This window comes from Microtus ochrogaster, chromosome 5 (genome assembly GCF_000317375.1).
Source record: "Microtus ochrogaster isolate Prairie Vole_2 chromosome 5, MicOch1.0, whole genome shotgun sequence".
Classification (NCBI taxonomy): Eukaryota; Metazoa; Chordata; class Mammalia; order Rodentia; family Cricetidae; genus Microtus; species Microtus ochrogaster.
The window spans coordinates 53,270,805-53,283,463 of record NC_022012.1 but is presented as its reverse complement, the minus strand read 5'-3'; the positions used below and the strand labels follow the sequence as shown (position 1 = coordinate 53,283,463).

At 44.8% G+C, this 12,659-nt stretch overlaps 1 protein-coding gene across 1 annotated transcript in view; it reads left to right on the top strand.

The window, feature by feature from the left end:
- Prss35 (serine protease 35) overlaps positions 1-12,320 on the top strand; it is a 13,560-nt gene extending 1,240 nt beyond the window's left edge. Inside the window, exon 2 of the mRNA XM_005347547.3 lies at positions 10,560-12,320. Within this exon, the coding sequence (XP_005347604.1) occupies positions 10,579-11,817 (1,239 nt within the window). The 5' untranslated portion in view covers positions 10,560-10,578 and the 3' untranslated portion in view covers positions 11,818-12,320. The remainder of the gene's footprint in view (positions 1-10,559) is intronic.
- The last annotated feature ends 339 nt before the right edge of the window (positions 12,321-12,659 follow it).

Below are 12,659 nucleotides of genomic sequence, written 5' to 3'. Positions count from 1 at the left end.
AGAGAGAGACAGAGAGAGACAGAGAGAGAGAGAGACAGAGAGAAATGCTGCCTGATATAGCAAGTCCCTTCCTCCCCATTTTATTAACTTTTCTGGCTTCTGAAATACCCACACCCCACGCCACCCCCTGCTTATGCCCAAGTCCATTTGTGTCTACAGAGAATTATAAAAGTCACGACTTGCTGACTGGAGAATTGTGTTTAAGATCTGGTCTATGATTTAGAAGAGAGAATGTTAAAACCCCAGCCCAGAAAGCGAGCTGGGCTAGAAAGTGCCAATCAAACCACGCGTGGAATTTCATTTTAGAGATGACCCTTCCTTGTGAGAAGGCTCCGTGTAGATTTCCTCCACGTTTCTCTTGCACACATTTGAAAATGTGACACTGTGCTTGGCTCATTACACACGAAGTCGCCAGAGTGGGTTAACTTTCTCTAGTGAATAGATTGCTTTTTGTTCTGGGCCCAGAATACCCCAACATTCAACAAATACATTGCTTTTTAACAGTGGGACCAGATACAAGAATTCAGAGGCCAGAGGTACATCACCTTTGATATTACAGATGGGAAATCTGAAGTGGAGGCGTTAGGAAAGACCAACATCAAGTTAGCAAGCAGTTCACAAATCGTGACGTCATGATTTTAAAATAAAATTTAATTTTCCTTCAGCTAAGAGTGATGTGTGATTAGCAAAATACTCTGTGACTATCAAATATAATGCATCTATTAACTATTCTTTGCTGAAAGTCCAACTTAAAAAAGCAGACATCAAGAGCCATGCCCAGAGCACTTTATACACCAGCAAATGAAGGCATTAGCAGAGAGCTGCTCCCTTGGGGCTACCTTAAAACCATTCACCCCAAATTTAATTTACACACAGCAAGCCATTTTATAAATTGAGATGTACATATCCTGGAAAAATAGCAGAAAAAAAAGGGAGGCTTTGGTTTTTATTGTGATGAGAAGCAGAAGTTGTGGGTTACTGTAAAATAATCAACTGTGTAACTTTACCGTCCTCCTTTCCCTCAAGGACTGCCAAACTTTTAAAGCAGACATTGCTCTTGTCTCCACTCCCGAGGCTGAGCTTGAAAACAGGGCTACGGTATGTGGTATTTTGAATAGCAATTGGCACATTGTCAATGAACTCTGCAACCGTTTGTTCTCAGCGTAGAATTGGTGGAGAGCTTAGCCTTAGTAATGGATTATAAAGTATTTGATAAACATATGGAAATATTTGGCAGGTTCATGACTTTCTTTCGTGTTGAAATAAATCACAGCACATTTGGTGGACGGTTCAGCAACGCTGTAGGCCATGGTGGGAGTGTGCTGGCAGTTTTTGGAAAAGCACCTGCCAGAAATTTGTCTGGCTGTGGACAGCGTGATCCGACCTCGGCTCGTCGGGATGGGCTCTAGAATCTGGAGGTGGGCTTTCTAAGTGTGATAAATTCCATATGTGACAAGTATTTAGTATATTGGGAACCAGTGATGCCCCCTCCATCTCTCATGCTTAAAGACCAAGTCTGATTCACAGCTGAGTGAAGCAAGAGTGGCGGGCTTGGTTCGCCATCTAGTGGTGACAACAGAGATAGCCAGCAAGGTCCTGCTCCCCAGGACTAGGGATGGAGTTTTCTGAGGATCATTGATGAGTCAACCTCTTGTGTACTCTTGATCATGATCTACTTGTGAGCAAATCTAGATCTTAGGAACTCAGAGACCACTCAATAGCCAAGAAAGCTTTCAGAGATATTACAATTAAATAGAAAAGTATCTGTACTGTTCAGATTTGTCTCTATCAATACTAGTTATTACTATACAACTTTTATGATATTCTGTTTTCATCTCTAAAATTGAATGCCTGTTTTTTCATAATTTTTATAATTAATGTTTAGGGCCCTTGAAATGAATCCCCCCAACTTCATACTGCTTCCCATTATTTTCCAATAAACATCCAGGAAAGACAATTTTAAAAACTTTATTCTCTTCTTTATACATGCAGTAAGTTCTTATTTCTATTTCAGTATGGTGGGAATGTATTTATGTGTGCTGGTGCACATGTGTTTTCTAGTGCAAGCGTGTGCATGTGGAGAACAGAGGCCAGTCTTGGGTGTTACCCCTCAGAAGCTATCATCTAACTTATGTTTATTTATATGTGTGTGTGTATGTGTGCGTCTGTGCGTGCATGTATGCGTGTGTGTGTGTGACATCCCCTGTGTTCAGGTGCATGCAGAGGCCAGAAGAGGATGTCATGGAGCTGGAGTTACAGGCAGTGTGAGATGCCAGACTGAACCCAGGTCTTTTGCAAGAGCAGCGAACATTCTTAACCACTGAGTCATCACTCCAACACCAAGTGATTTTTTTTTGTTGATTTTCCCCCTTTTCTTTCCTTTTTCTTTCTCTCTTCCTTCCTTCCTTCCTTCTTTCTTCCTTCTTTTCTTTTCTTTCTTTTTTTTTTTTTTTTTTTTTTTTATGAAACTGGGTCTCACTCAGTAGCTCTGGCTGGGCTGGCACTGTCAAGTGCTGAAGTTGAAGGTGGGTGCCACCATGCTCAGCCTAGAAACTGTCCACCTCATTTTTTGAGTGTGATCTCTCACTAGGATCAGGACAAGGTGGGCAGCCAATGAGTTCCAGCAACCCCAAGTCTCTACCTCCCCTAGCACTCAGATCACACACGCGCATGCCCATACTCTCAGATCACACACGCGCATGCCCACACTCAGCTTTCTTCAGCAGGTGCTAGACACCAGACAGAAACTCATGCTTGCATGGCAAGCACTTTAATGAGTGCTAGCTCCCAAACCCTCTGACTTCCCATTTTTGTTCTAGTAAATTACCAAACCTTACACAGTTAAAATCACACAAAATGATTAATCTGACATGCCTGGAGCTCAGAAGTCGGTCAGCAGGACTGTCTTCTCGTTAACTCCTCTGCTTGCTTACCCTCAGCATCTTCTAGAGACCACCCTCATCCTGCGGTCCAGACCTCACCTCACTTCAATCTCTGCTTCCATCTCCACAGCGCTATCCTGCCTCCTCTTTCTAAGGCCAGCCCTGTGGTCGCAGTGGATTCGTCTGACACGCCTGTTAATCCCCTCATCTGAAAACCCTTGTCTTAATCACAGGCGCCTGGTTGTTTGTTCCCATTATCACGTGAGGAGAACAGCTGCAGGTTCTCAGGAAGTGCTGAGTCACGAGACCAGTGCTTGCATACCACAGGGGACATGAGAAGTATAGGAAACGTCTTACAAATACCTGCTGAGGTTTTCCTTTTGCTTCTATAGAAGATACGGTGTCTCTGTGGTCCAGGCTGGTCTGGAACTGTTAAGATCGCGCCTCCTACTGTAGCCTCCCTAGTAGCTGAGGCTACACTGCAGATACCACATCAGCCCCCCTACTCTGCCAAGACAAGAGTCTCATTCACTACGGAGTCCAAGCTAGCCTAGATCTGATAATCCTCTTGTCTCTGCCTCCCAAAGGCTGAGATTACAGCTGTGAGCTGCCAGGCCCAGCTCCTTCAATTTTTGACCTCTGATGTCAGGCAATAATGCTAACTGCTGACGTTTGCTGAGTGTTCACTGTGGGTGCGCATGCGCACACACATACACTGGGTTCTCTCAAAACTGTATGGAAAATGCAAAGATGAGGTACCCTTAAGAAAAGCCCAAGTTAATTTGATTTTAAAGTCCCCTGTCCCTATGGTCATTAAAAACCCCGGTCTCTGCTGTTCATCTTTGTTACGCCATTGACACTCTTATTTTCCCACCACTGTGAAATTATACATTTCTTGTAAATATTGCATCACTTGGGGCTCTTGCCAGTCAGGGACGTCTGTAAGTGACTGTAGTAGCCTCGAGCAAAACTTCATACAGCAGCCATTAGTCTTCTCCGCATGTCACCAAGTTCACAATGGCCATGCAAGTTTGCACAGGTATTCTCCAGAACACATCTCATTGCCTTGACGCTTCTCCATAGTTTACGACCACCGGTAATGCTCCTCTGCTTCCCCTGGGACCCCCGGCTTAAGTGTCACTTCTGTCTGTAGTTATTCAGAGTGCCTAGGCGGGGCCGCGGTGGCTCCTGGATAGTCAAAACTTACCACACAGGTGAAAGAGGAAATGGGGGTATTCACATTTAAGTGTGTGTATAAAAGCAGACAGTGGTATTGAGCGGTACAGGGATCATTAATGGTTTAAAAAAGGAGCCAGGAAGTGGTGGTGCATGCCTTTAATCCCGGCACTTGGGAGGCAGAGGCAGGCAGAGGCAGGCAGAGGCAGGCAGAGGATCTCTGTGAGTTTGAGGCCAGCGTTGTCTACAAGAGCTAGTTCCAGGATAGGCTCCAAAGCTACAGAGAAAACCTGTCTAGAAAAACAAAACAACAACAACAACAAAAAAAAAAACCAGACTCTTTTGAAACAATGTGTTTTGGGAGCTAAGGAGCACTTGGTAGAATGCTCACCTAGCACACATGAAGCCCTGGGTTTGATCCTTGGCATCTAATAAACTCAGTATGGTGATGTATATCTATGATCCTACCACTCAGAAGATGGACAGAGGATCACAAGTTTGAAGTCACTGTCTCTCAATTTTGAAGCCAGTCTGGGCTACATGAGACTCTGTCTCAAAAGTAAGAAACTATGTATCCCTCTGCCCCCCACAGGGTTTCTCTGTAGCTTTGGTGCCTGTCCTAAAACTAGCTGTTGTAGACCAGGCTGTCCTCGAACTCACAGAGATCCATCTGCCTCTTCCTCCCAAGTGCTGGTATTAAAGGTGTGCGCCACCACCACCTGGCTGAAACTACATATTCTTTAATGTTGGCCAATAATTAATTTTAGAGTAGAATAATACTTTTTAAAATAACACATGTATCACCGCTTACCGTGCTCTGAGCAGAGTGGTAATTCTTTGCACATATTACCTCATTTAGTTCCAACACAGTACTATAAAATAGAACTTACTATGGTCCCCACTGTGCACAAGAGGAGAGCTAATAAAATACCTAAGTTCATAGACCTAATAGGAGAAAAAAAAGATGGACAATTCTCGACCTGACCTTATGCCCATTATACTGGCATAGATACACACGTATTCTAAGCACTACAGTCAAGCCCCACTTCTAAGAGCAGATAATAAATGGTGGTAGAACTAAGTCATCCCTTGCAATGCTGTGTAGCCATTTCTATTAGAGAAGCAGGTACATCCACACGGGTTAGATTCTTACCTAAGTCCTTTCTGCTGCCCCTAGAATCCATCCCGCGATCAACTACATATATGCTGACTCACAGTGGAGGGCAATAATTGCAGTCTCCTTTTATTATCCAAACCTGGAACCTGAAGCCCCAATCCAAGCAAGGCTCCTGGACACTGTCTGCATTATATCACTATTATAATAGGAGCTAGGGAAAAGGAAGGTGTGGGCACAGGCATGGGGGAAAAAAGCCCCTTTCCAACTGGGACCGTGTTTCCTAGGTCATCAAGTTAGGTTTTCTGGATGATGGGTGTATGTAGCCCTATCCACTGGATTGTGGGTGGCTTTATCAATCAGAGATATCATTTTCCTTGACATTTTACCATAAAGAAAACTTAGATTTTCCAAAAGGAAGTGTTCTTAGACATCTGTCCAACTTTAAATTACAGCCCAGATTAGATGGGCTAACTAAAGCAAGGCCCTCTTATTACCGTGATTTGGAGGTCATATTGCAAGGCTCTGCCCTTGGGCATGGCCAAAGATAGACACAGGCATGGTTTCTATTCCAGTGGGTGGACTGCAGAGATGCTCCCAACAGAGCTGGAAAAATGATACCATCCCATGGTTCATGGTGTGGGATACAGGAGGCATTCACACAAGCCTACTACTGAGTTAAGTGATTCAGACGTACATGATATAAGTATAAATAAGTCATGTTTCTTCTTAATGAACTGTAAGCCATTTGACAATAGTGGTTGCAAATACAGTAAAAGAGTAGAGTCAGAATTAAGTTTATTTTTTTTACACATAGATGAAGTCAAAGCTATCTGGAGCACAGTTGAGCCATCAGACCTGGAAAGAGTCTCTGATGTCAGGTCCCCAACGGCTTCAGTGTCACTCAGATTTCACTGAATCTCAAAAGCATCCGGAAATCTGGTTAAAACATAGTTATCTGAGAAGCCTCACAGCTCTTCTTTTCAGATTTGTTCTATGTGTATGAGTGTTTGGCCTGTATGTGTACCATAAGCATGTCTGGTAGCCAAGGAAGCCAGAAGAGGGCATCAGATCCCCTGGAGCTGGAATCCCAGATTGTTGGGATCCATCATGTGGGAGCTGGGAATTCAACCTGGGTCCTCTGCAAGAGCAACACTTGCTCTTAAGTATTGAACCATCTCTCCCGCGCCCCCTAGGAGACATTCTAACAGTGGGTGTGTGCTGGGCTCTGGTAATTAGTTTGTGGGGTTTTTATTTTTTATTCTGTAAGGAGTGGAGAAAGACTTTATTAGCTACAGGGAGCAAGATCATGGGATTTGATTCCAAAACAATGCACTCCTCAAACAAAAGGATCATGGTCATTTGGGGACCTGTAAATACTCAAGTCAGAGAGTACTTCAAGGCAAACACATTACGGAACAGTTTAAGATAACAGTTCAAGAAGGAGAGACGGAAGACACATTGGGGGTGGTGCTTAGCTTAAGGCCATGGAACACATTTAAAAGGTTAAAATGGCAGACAAGAACTCTTTTGGGAATGCCCACAGTCACCATAAAGACAGCAGATGGAAACACCACAATAGGTTTCCTTCTTCGCGGATTCTCATAGATGATTGCCCACAAAAACTTGCTTTCTCATTTTCCCCCTCCTGTACAGCCACATCTCTTGTTGAAAACATTTTTTTGAGAGTTTTGGTATAGTTAATTTAGTGGCTTATGGAGGGGAAAGGGAAGCACTAAGGGGAAAGGGGGGAGAAGAGAGAGAGGCAGAGAGAGAGGGAGAGAGATGGGGAGGAGAGACAGTAGTTACCTCTTCAGAAGAGGGAGAGCGAAAAGATTTTTTTTCCAAAAAATATTTATTTTAAATTATGCAGGGGTTGGTGGGGTTTGTGCACTTGAGTTCAGTGTTCATGGAGGCCAATGGCGTCAGATTCCTCTGGAGCTGGAGTTGCTGGTGTTTGTGAGCTGTAAGCGCTGGGATCTGAACTTGGGTCCTCAAGTACAGTATGGGCATCTAAGGGCTGAGCTGTGTCTTCAGTCTGTGTTGAAAACCTTGAAGAGAATCTCCTTATTGGCTAAAGATAGCCCCAGAATTACTTCTAAATCAGTGCTCTCCTCCAACAAAGGAAGTTCAATAGTCAAGTTTGTTAACAAACTCCCAAATAGCACTGCACTGGCCCAGTGAACACTGTCTGATGTGACTGCTAAGTCACATCAGTGACTGTGGAGGATGTTTCCCTAAGCATCCACTCACTGGGAAAGACATGCCTGCATGCTCCTGGCCGGGGCTGTTACCAAGTATGATTCAGAAGTGACAGACAGGTTTGGAATTTTCAAAAGTATTGGCCGGGACGCTCGATTCAGATAATAGAGTTCAAAGTCTGTATGGGAAAGGAGCCATCAAATTGCACTTAAATACAGGTGAATTCTAGGAGCCTCTTCGCAAAGTCTGGGAGGCAAAGGGGACACGCAGCTTGATACTGCAGTTCAGTAATCGGCGCGGTGACATCTGCCTGTCAGTCAGCACCTGACCTTTTCATCCCATCTCTCTTATCCCCAACGAGCTTAAGAGTTGTAAGACTAAACGTTGTTTTTTTATTAATTGCAACTCTGCAGCTACTAGCAGTGGTTCAGCCTCACTGGCTGCAGCCGGGTGGGAATTCTGTTCCCTCAGGCAGCGGCTCAATCACTGCCAGTAGCTAACCTCTCGAAGCTCACGTCTCCCCCAAAACAGGGCATCTGTCAGCTCAACCCCTGCTTAAGAACCCTAACTTTACATGGTTCCTCCTTACCACTTCCTGCCAGCTGGCTGCTGACTCAGCCTCCTGACCCCAGTTTAATTTTATTTAATCCAACAAAGGTAACACGTCTTTGCATCACTAAACAAATATTCCACAGCATAAACGAGTGCAACACATCTTAAATTAATATCCCACAACAACTAAAAGCATGAGAAAAGAAAAAAAAAACCTAGCTGGGAAAGAATTCCATAGGATGGATGGAGTGTTAGCTTGGATTTCGCCTAAGAATGCCTGTTGGTTATTACAGTGTAGATAATCACATGTCAAAAGTTGCAAAGATTTCATGTGTCCTGCCGTGGCTACTGATGACTATTAGTCTTTGATACAGCCGTACTAAGTGCATAATGGATAGTGGTCATTACGGGCTAACTTTCAAAAGCAACTTTAAAGAAATTTGTAGTTGGTCCTGGGGGCACATGTCTGCCGTCCACGGCTCTTGTTTGGCTGAGGCAGAAAGATTATGACTTCAAAGTAATCCTGGGCTACAAAGTGAGATCTTATCTCCAATACAATTTTAAATGGGCTCAGTGATAAGACGTTTGCCTAGCATGTGCTAAGATCTGAGTTCAATTCCGAGCACCAGCAGAATGGAAAAAAAAAAAAGTTGTATCTCAAATCTGAAAACTCTCTTGAGCAGAACATGGTAGCACACACCTTTAATCACAGTACTAGGGAGGCAGAGGAAGGCAGATCTTTGTGAGTTTGAGGCCAGCCTGGTCTGCGTAGCAAGTTCCAGGCAAGCCACAGCTACGCAGCAAGACCTTGTCTCAAACAAACAGAGAGGTTCAGAATGGCTCCAAGGAATGCCGCAAGCTGTAGCCCGTGAGCCTCAGCCCTATTAAGTACATATGTTTACATGCTTACATGCGGTGCACCTGGAGACGAGGAGACTGTGCAAACAATAGAGGGGAATCATACCACATATTGGCAACTTTAAATATATTTAGTATCAGGAAAGCTTAGATGATGAGAGCCGTGTTGGAAAATGACCACAGTATTTTAGTATCACGTTCTCCAAGTGGTAAATCAAGAACCATCGTCTATGCTCCACAAATTCTGAAACAATTTTCACATAAAATTCCAGTCTGAAAGAACTTTTGTATAAATGGTGGTTCCACACAAAACTTGATTTAAAACGTGTCTAGGAGATATTTCTTACTTCAGCATAAGGTACTCATCACTGTATGTTTTCTCTTCATGGCAATGGAGTCTGTAAAAACCAAAGGAACTCACTGCAGTTGCGGTCACCTATACACGGGCTGCCAAACACCAGGCAGCAGGGACAGTCGCCATCCCAGCAGACAGTCCTGCTTCGACTTAGTGTTACAAAAATAAAAGCGACAACAGGAAGGTGTGACGGGGAGGTGTTGGGGCAGTGCGGGAGGGGGCTCCTTAGTGCTAGGTACGGTTAAGATACACAGTCTGTTTGTATGACACTGTCAATGAATAAAAAAAATGAATTGTCAACAAATAAATAAAAGATTATCTAAAGGAGAGAAATCAAAGGAGGGGCCAGGCCTGGTGACAAAGGCCTAAATTCCAGCTACTCAGGAAGCTGAGATGCACACATCTCACAGCCAGCTTGGGTGACAAAGAAAGTTCAAGCAAGGTCAATTTGTGCAGTTGAGACAATCTCAAAATGAAAAGTAAAAGCAGCAGAAATAGTAGATGCTTGCCCAGCGTGCATGGAGCCCTAGGTTCGGCTCCAGTCCCGGGCCCCTTTCCCCTTCCCTCTGTGTGTTTATATATGTGCTGTGTGTGTGTGTATGTATATATGTTATATGTGTGTTGTGTGTGTCTGTATGTGTGTGTATAGTGTTCATTGTGTGTGTATGTATATATGTTATATGTGTGTGTTGTGTGTGTGTCTGTATGTGTATAGTGTTCATTGTGTGTGTATGTATATATGTTATATGTGTGTGTTGTGTGTGTCTGTATGTGTATAGTGTTCATTGTGTGTGTGGGTGTGTATGTGTATCAGTGGTGTGCACCTATGCATATATAAAATCAGAGCAGGTGACCAGCATATGAACTCAACTGTCTCTAACTCTACTGCTTGGTAGCATTATCTGTCTGATGCACAACTCCACATCAGTTCCTTCTGCAAACCCTGCACCAGGGAAATTCTGTACTTCAGTGAAAGTTTCCAAACTCTGATAGTTATTTACTTTTTAGACGTTAAGAATTTATGATCCTGCTTTTAAAGAGTTAAGTACCAGAAGAAACTGCAGGGTGCTGCTTCTGTCTCTATAAGCAATGGAGAAATAAACATCGGCGGGGGTGTGGGGGTGTGGGTGAGACCTCTCAACAGAACCCACTCTGTCCCATCCTGAGCTGTCTGGGGAAGCAGGTGGCGAAGGGAGGAGGGATCTATACAGCTGACAGGGAGAGCTGGGTGAGAAAATACTTGCTGATTTTGAATGTCTGTTACGGGTCCGCTTAGCAGAATGTTGATCTGCTCTCCAGAAGGTCTAAGGTGGGATCTACTCAAGCTGGAGGCACACTGAGGACCTAAAGCATAAGCAAAGAGGGAATTAACGTTTAAAAGAGATCACAAAAGCACTCTTTCCTTTTCATGTTCTTAAAGGGCAAACCAGAAGAACAAGATGGAAAATATGTTATTTTGGTTGATAATGTTCATCTCTGGATGGACCCTCTCGGATGGGTCTGAAACAGAATCAGATTTTTCCTGGCACCTGAGCAGAATACCCCGCGTTGTGAGCGAGAGAACTGTCCATCTCGCCAGCCCCGCATTCCAGGCAGATGCTGGGGTGAAGGTGACCACAGTGTGTGGCATCGAATGTCAGGAAGAGCTCCCGCCTCCCAGCCTTTCCCAGCTTGAAGACTCCCTTTCCTATGAGACGGTCTTTGAGAACGGCACCCGGACCTTAACAAGAGTGAAAGTTCAAGATCTGGTCCCAGAGCCCACTCGAAACAGCAGCATAAAAGGATCACACCGTAGGAGAAGGAGGCAGGTGTACGGTACGGACAGCAGGTTCAGCATCTTGGACAAAAGGTTTTTGACCAATTTCCCTTTTAATACAGCGGTGAAGCTGTCCACTGGCTGCAGCGGCGCCTTCGTCTCCCCCAAGCACGTGCTCACGGCTGCCCACTGTGTCCACGACGGGAAGGACTATATCAAAGGCAGTAAAAAGCTCAGGGTGGGAGTGCTGAAGATGAGAAACAAAGGAGGACGCAAGAAACGCAGAGGCTCCAAGAGGGGCCGGAGAGAAGCAGAGCATGGTGGCCAGAGTCACAGTGATCAGGAGCATCCTCAGGAGAGTGGCACCCAAAGACAGGGAAAAGGGTCCCGGCGAGGTCCCAAGGTCACCCAAGGGAGACCCTCCTTCCAGTGGACCCGCGTCAAGAGCACCCACATCCCCAAAGGCTGGGCGAGAGGAGAGAGTGGGGACCCGGATTTGGACTACGACTATGCGCTCCTGGAACTGAAGCGAGCACACAAACAGCAGCATATGGAGCTAGGAGTGAGCCCCACCATCAGCAAGCTGCCAGGAGGCCGGATTCACTTCTCCGGGTTTGACGACGACAGGGAGGACCAGTTGGTGTATCGTTTTTGCAGCGTTTCTGAGGAATCCAATGACCTCCTCTACCAGTACTGCGATGCTGAGGCAGGCTCCACGGGCTCTGGGATCTACCTGAGGCTCAAAGAGCCAGGCAAAAAAACCTGGAAGCGCAAGATCATCGCGGTCTACTCGGGCCACCAGTGGGTGGATGCGCACGGGGTTCAGAAGGACTTTAACGTGGCCGTGCGCATCACTCCGCTCAAGTACGCCCAGATTTGCCTCTGGATCCACGGAAATGCAGCCAACTGTACTTATGGCTGAGGAAAACACGGAGTTCGTGCATATCCTGAATCCCAGAGAAAGCCAGCTTTCCTTCAGAGAGCTCTCATAGGGTATGCTTGGACGTGTGCCAGCGTTTTTACAGACTTCCTTTATCAAAATTAGGGTTTCTTTCTCACAGCTAGAATGTTTAGGTACAGATAACGAAACTAGATGACACTTCAGCGGCAAATATATACTCTTCATGTGGTGGTAAAAGTTTCGTCTGCGGAGAAACCATTTGTTTACTTGGGCCTTTTTTGAAAGTAGACACTCTTTAAAATGTCAGGCCAGAACTGTAATATGACTTCTCAATAGGCTTGCTCTTAGAGGCCTACTCTAAGAAGAGCCAACTGGAATATGAAGATTCATAGTAACACGATTAGAATCAGAGGTGACAAGGTTTGGTTTGCAGTACTCTGAGGTGGAGTACTCTGTTGCTCCCTTAATGTATGTGTTTTTTCTTGGTACTGAGAAACTTATTTTAAGAACTACAGATAAAAACATAAAAATTACAAATCAAAGAATCAGTGAGCTTTATAAACAAAACTATTAATTGTGACTTCAAAAAACCAAGTCAACCTAGCATCAATTTATCTGTCAAATTGGAGAAACACTTTGTTCTCTGCAATGAACCAACTTTAGAGCTATTGAAAGCAGAGACACTTTTTATCTTTTTGATTTTTCGAGACAGGGTTTCTCTGCGTAGCCCTAGCGGCCTGGAACTAGCTCTATAGACCAGGCTGGCCTCGAACTCACAGAGATCTGCCTGCCTCTGCCTCACAAGTTCTGGGATCAAAGATGTGCGCCAGCACTACCAACCTGAAAGCTGAGACACTTTAAGA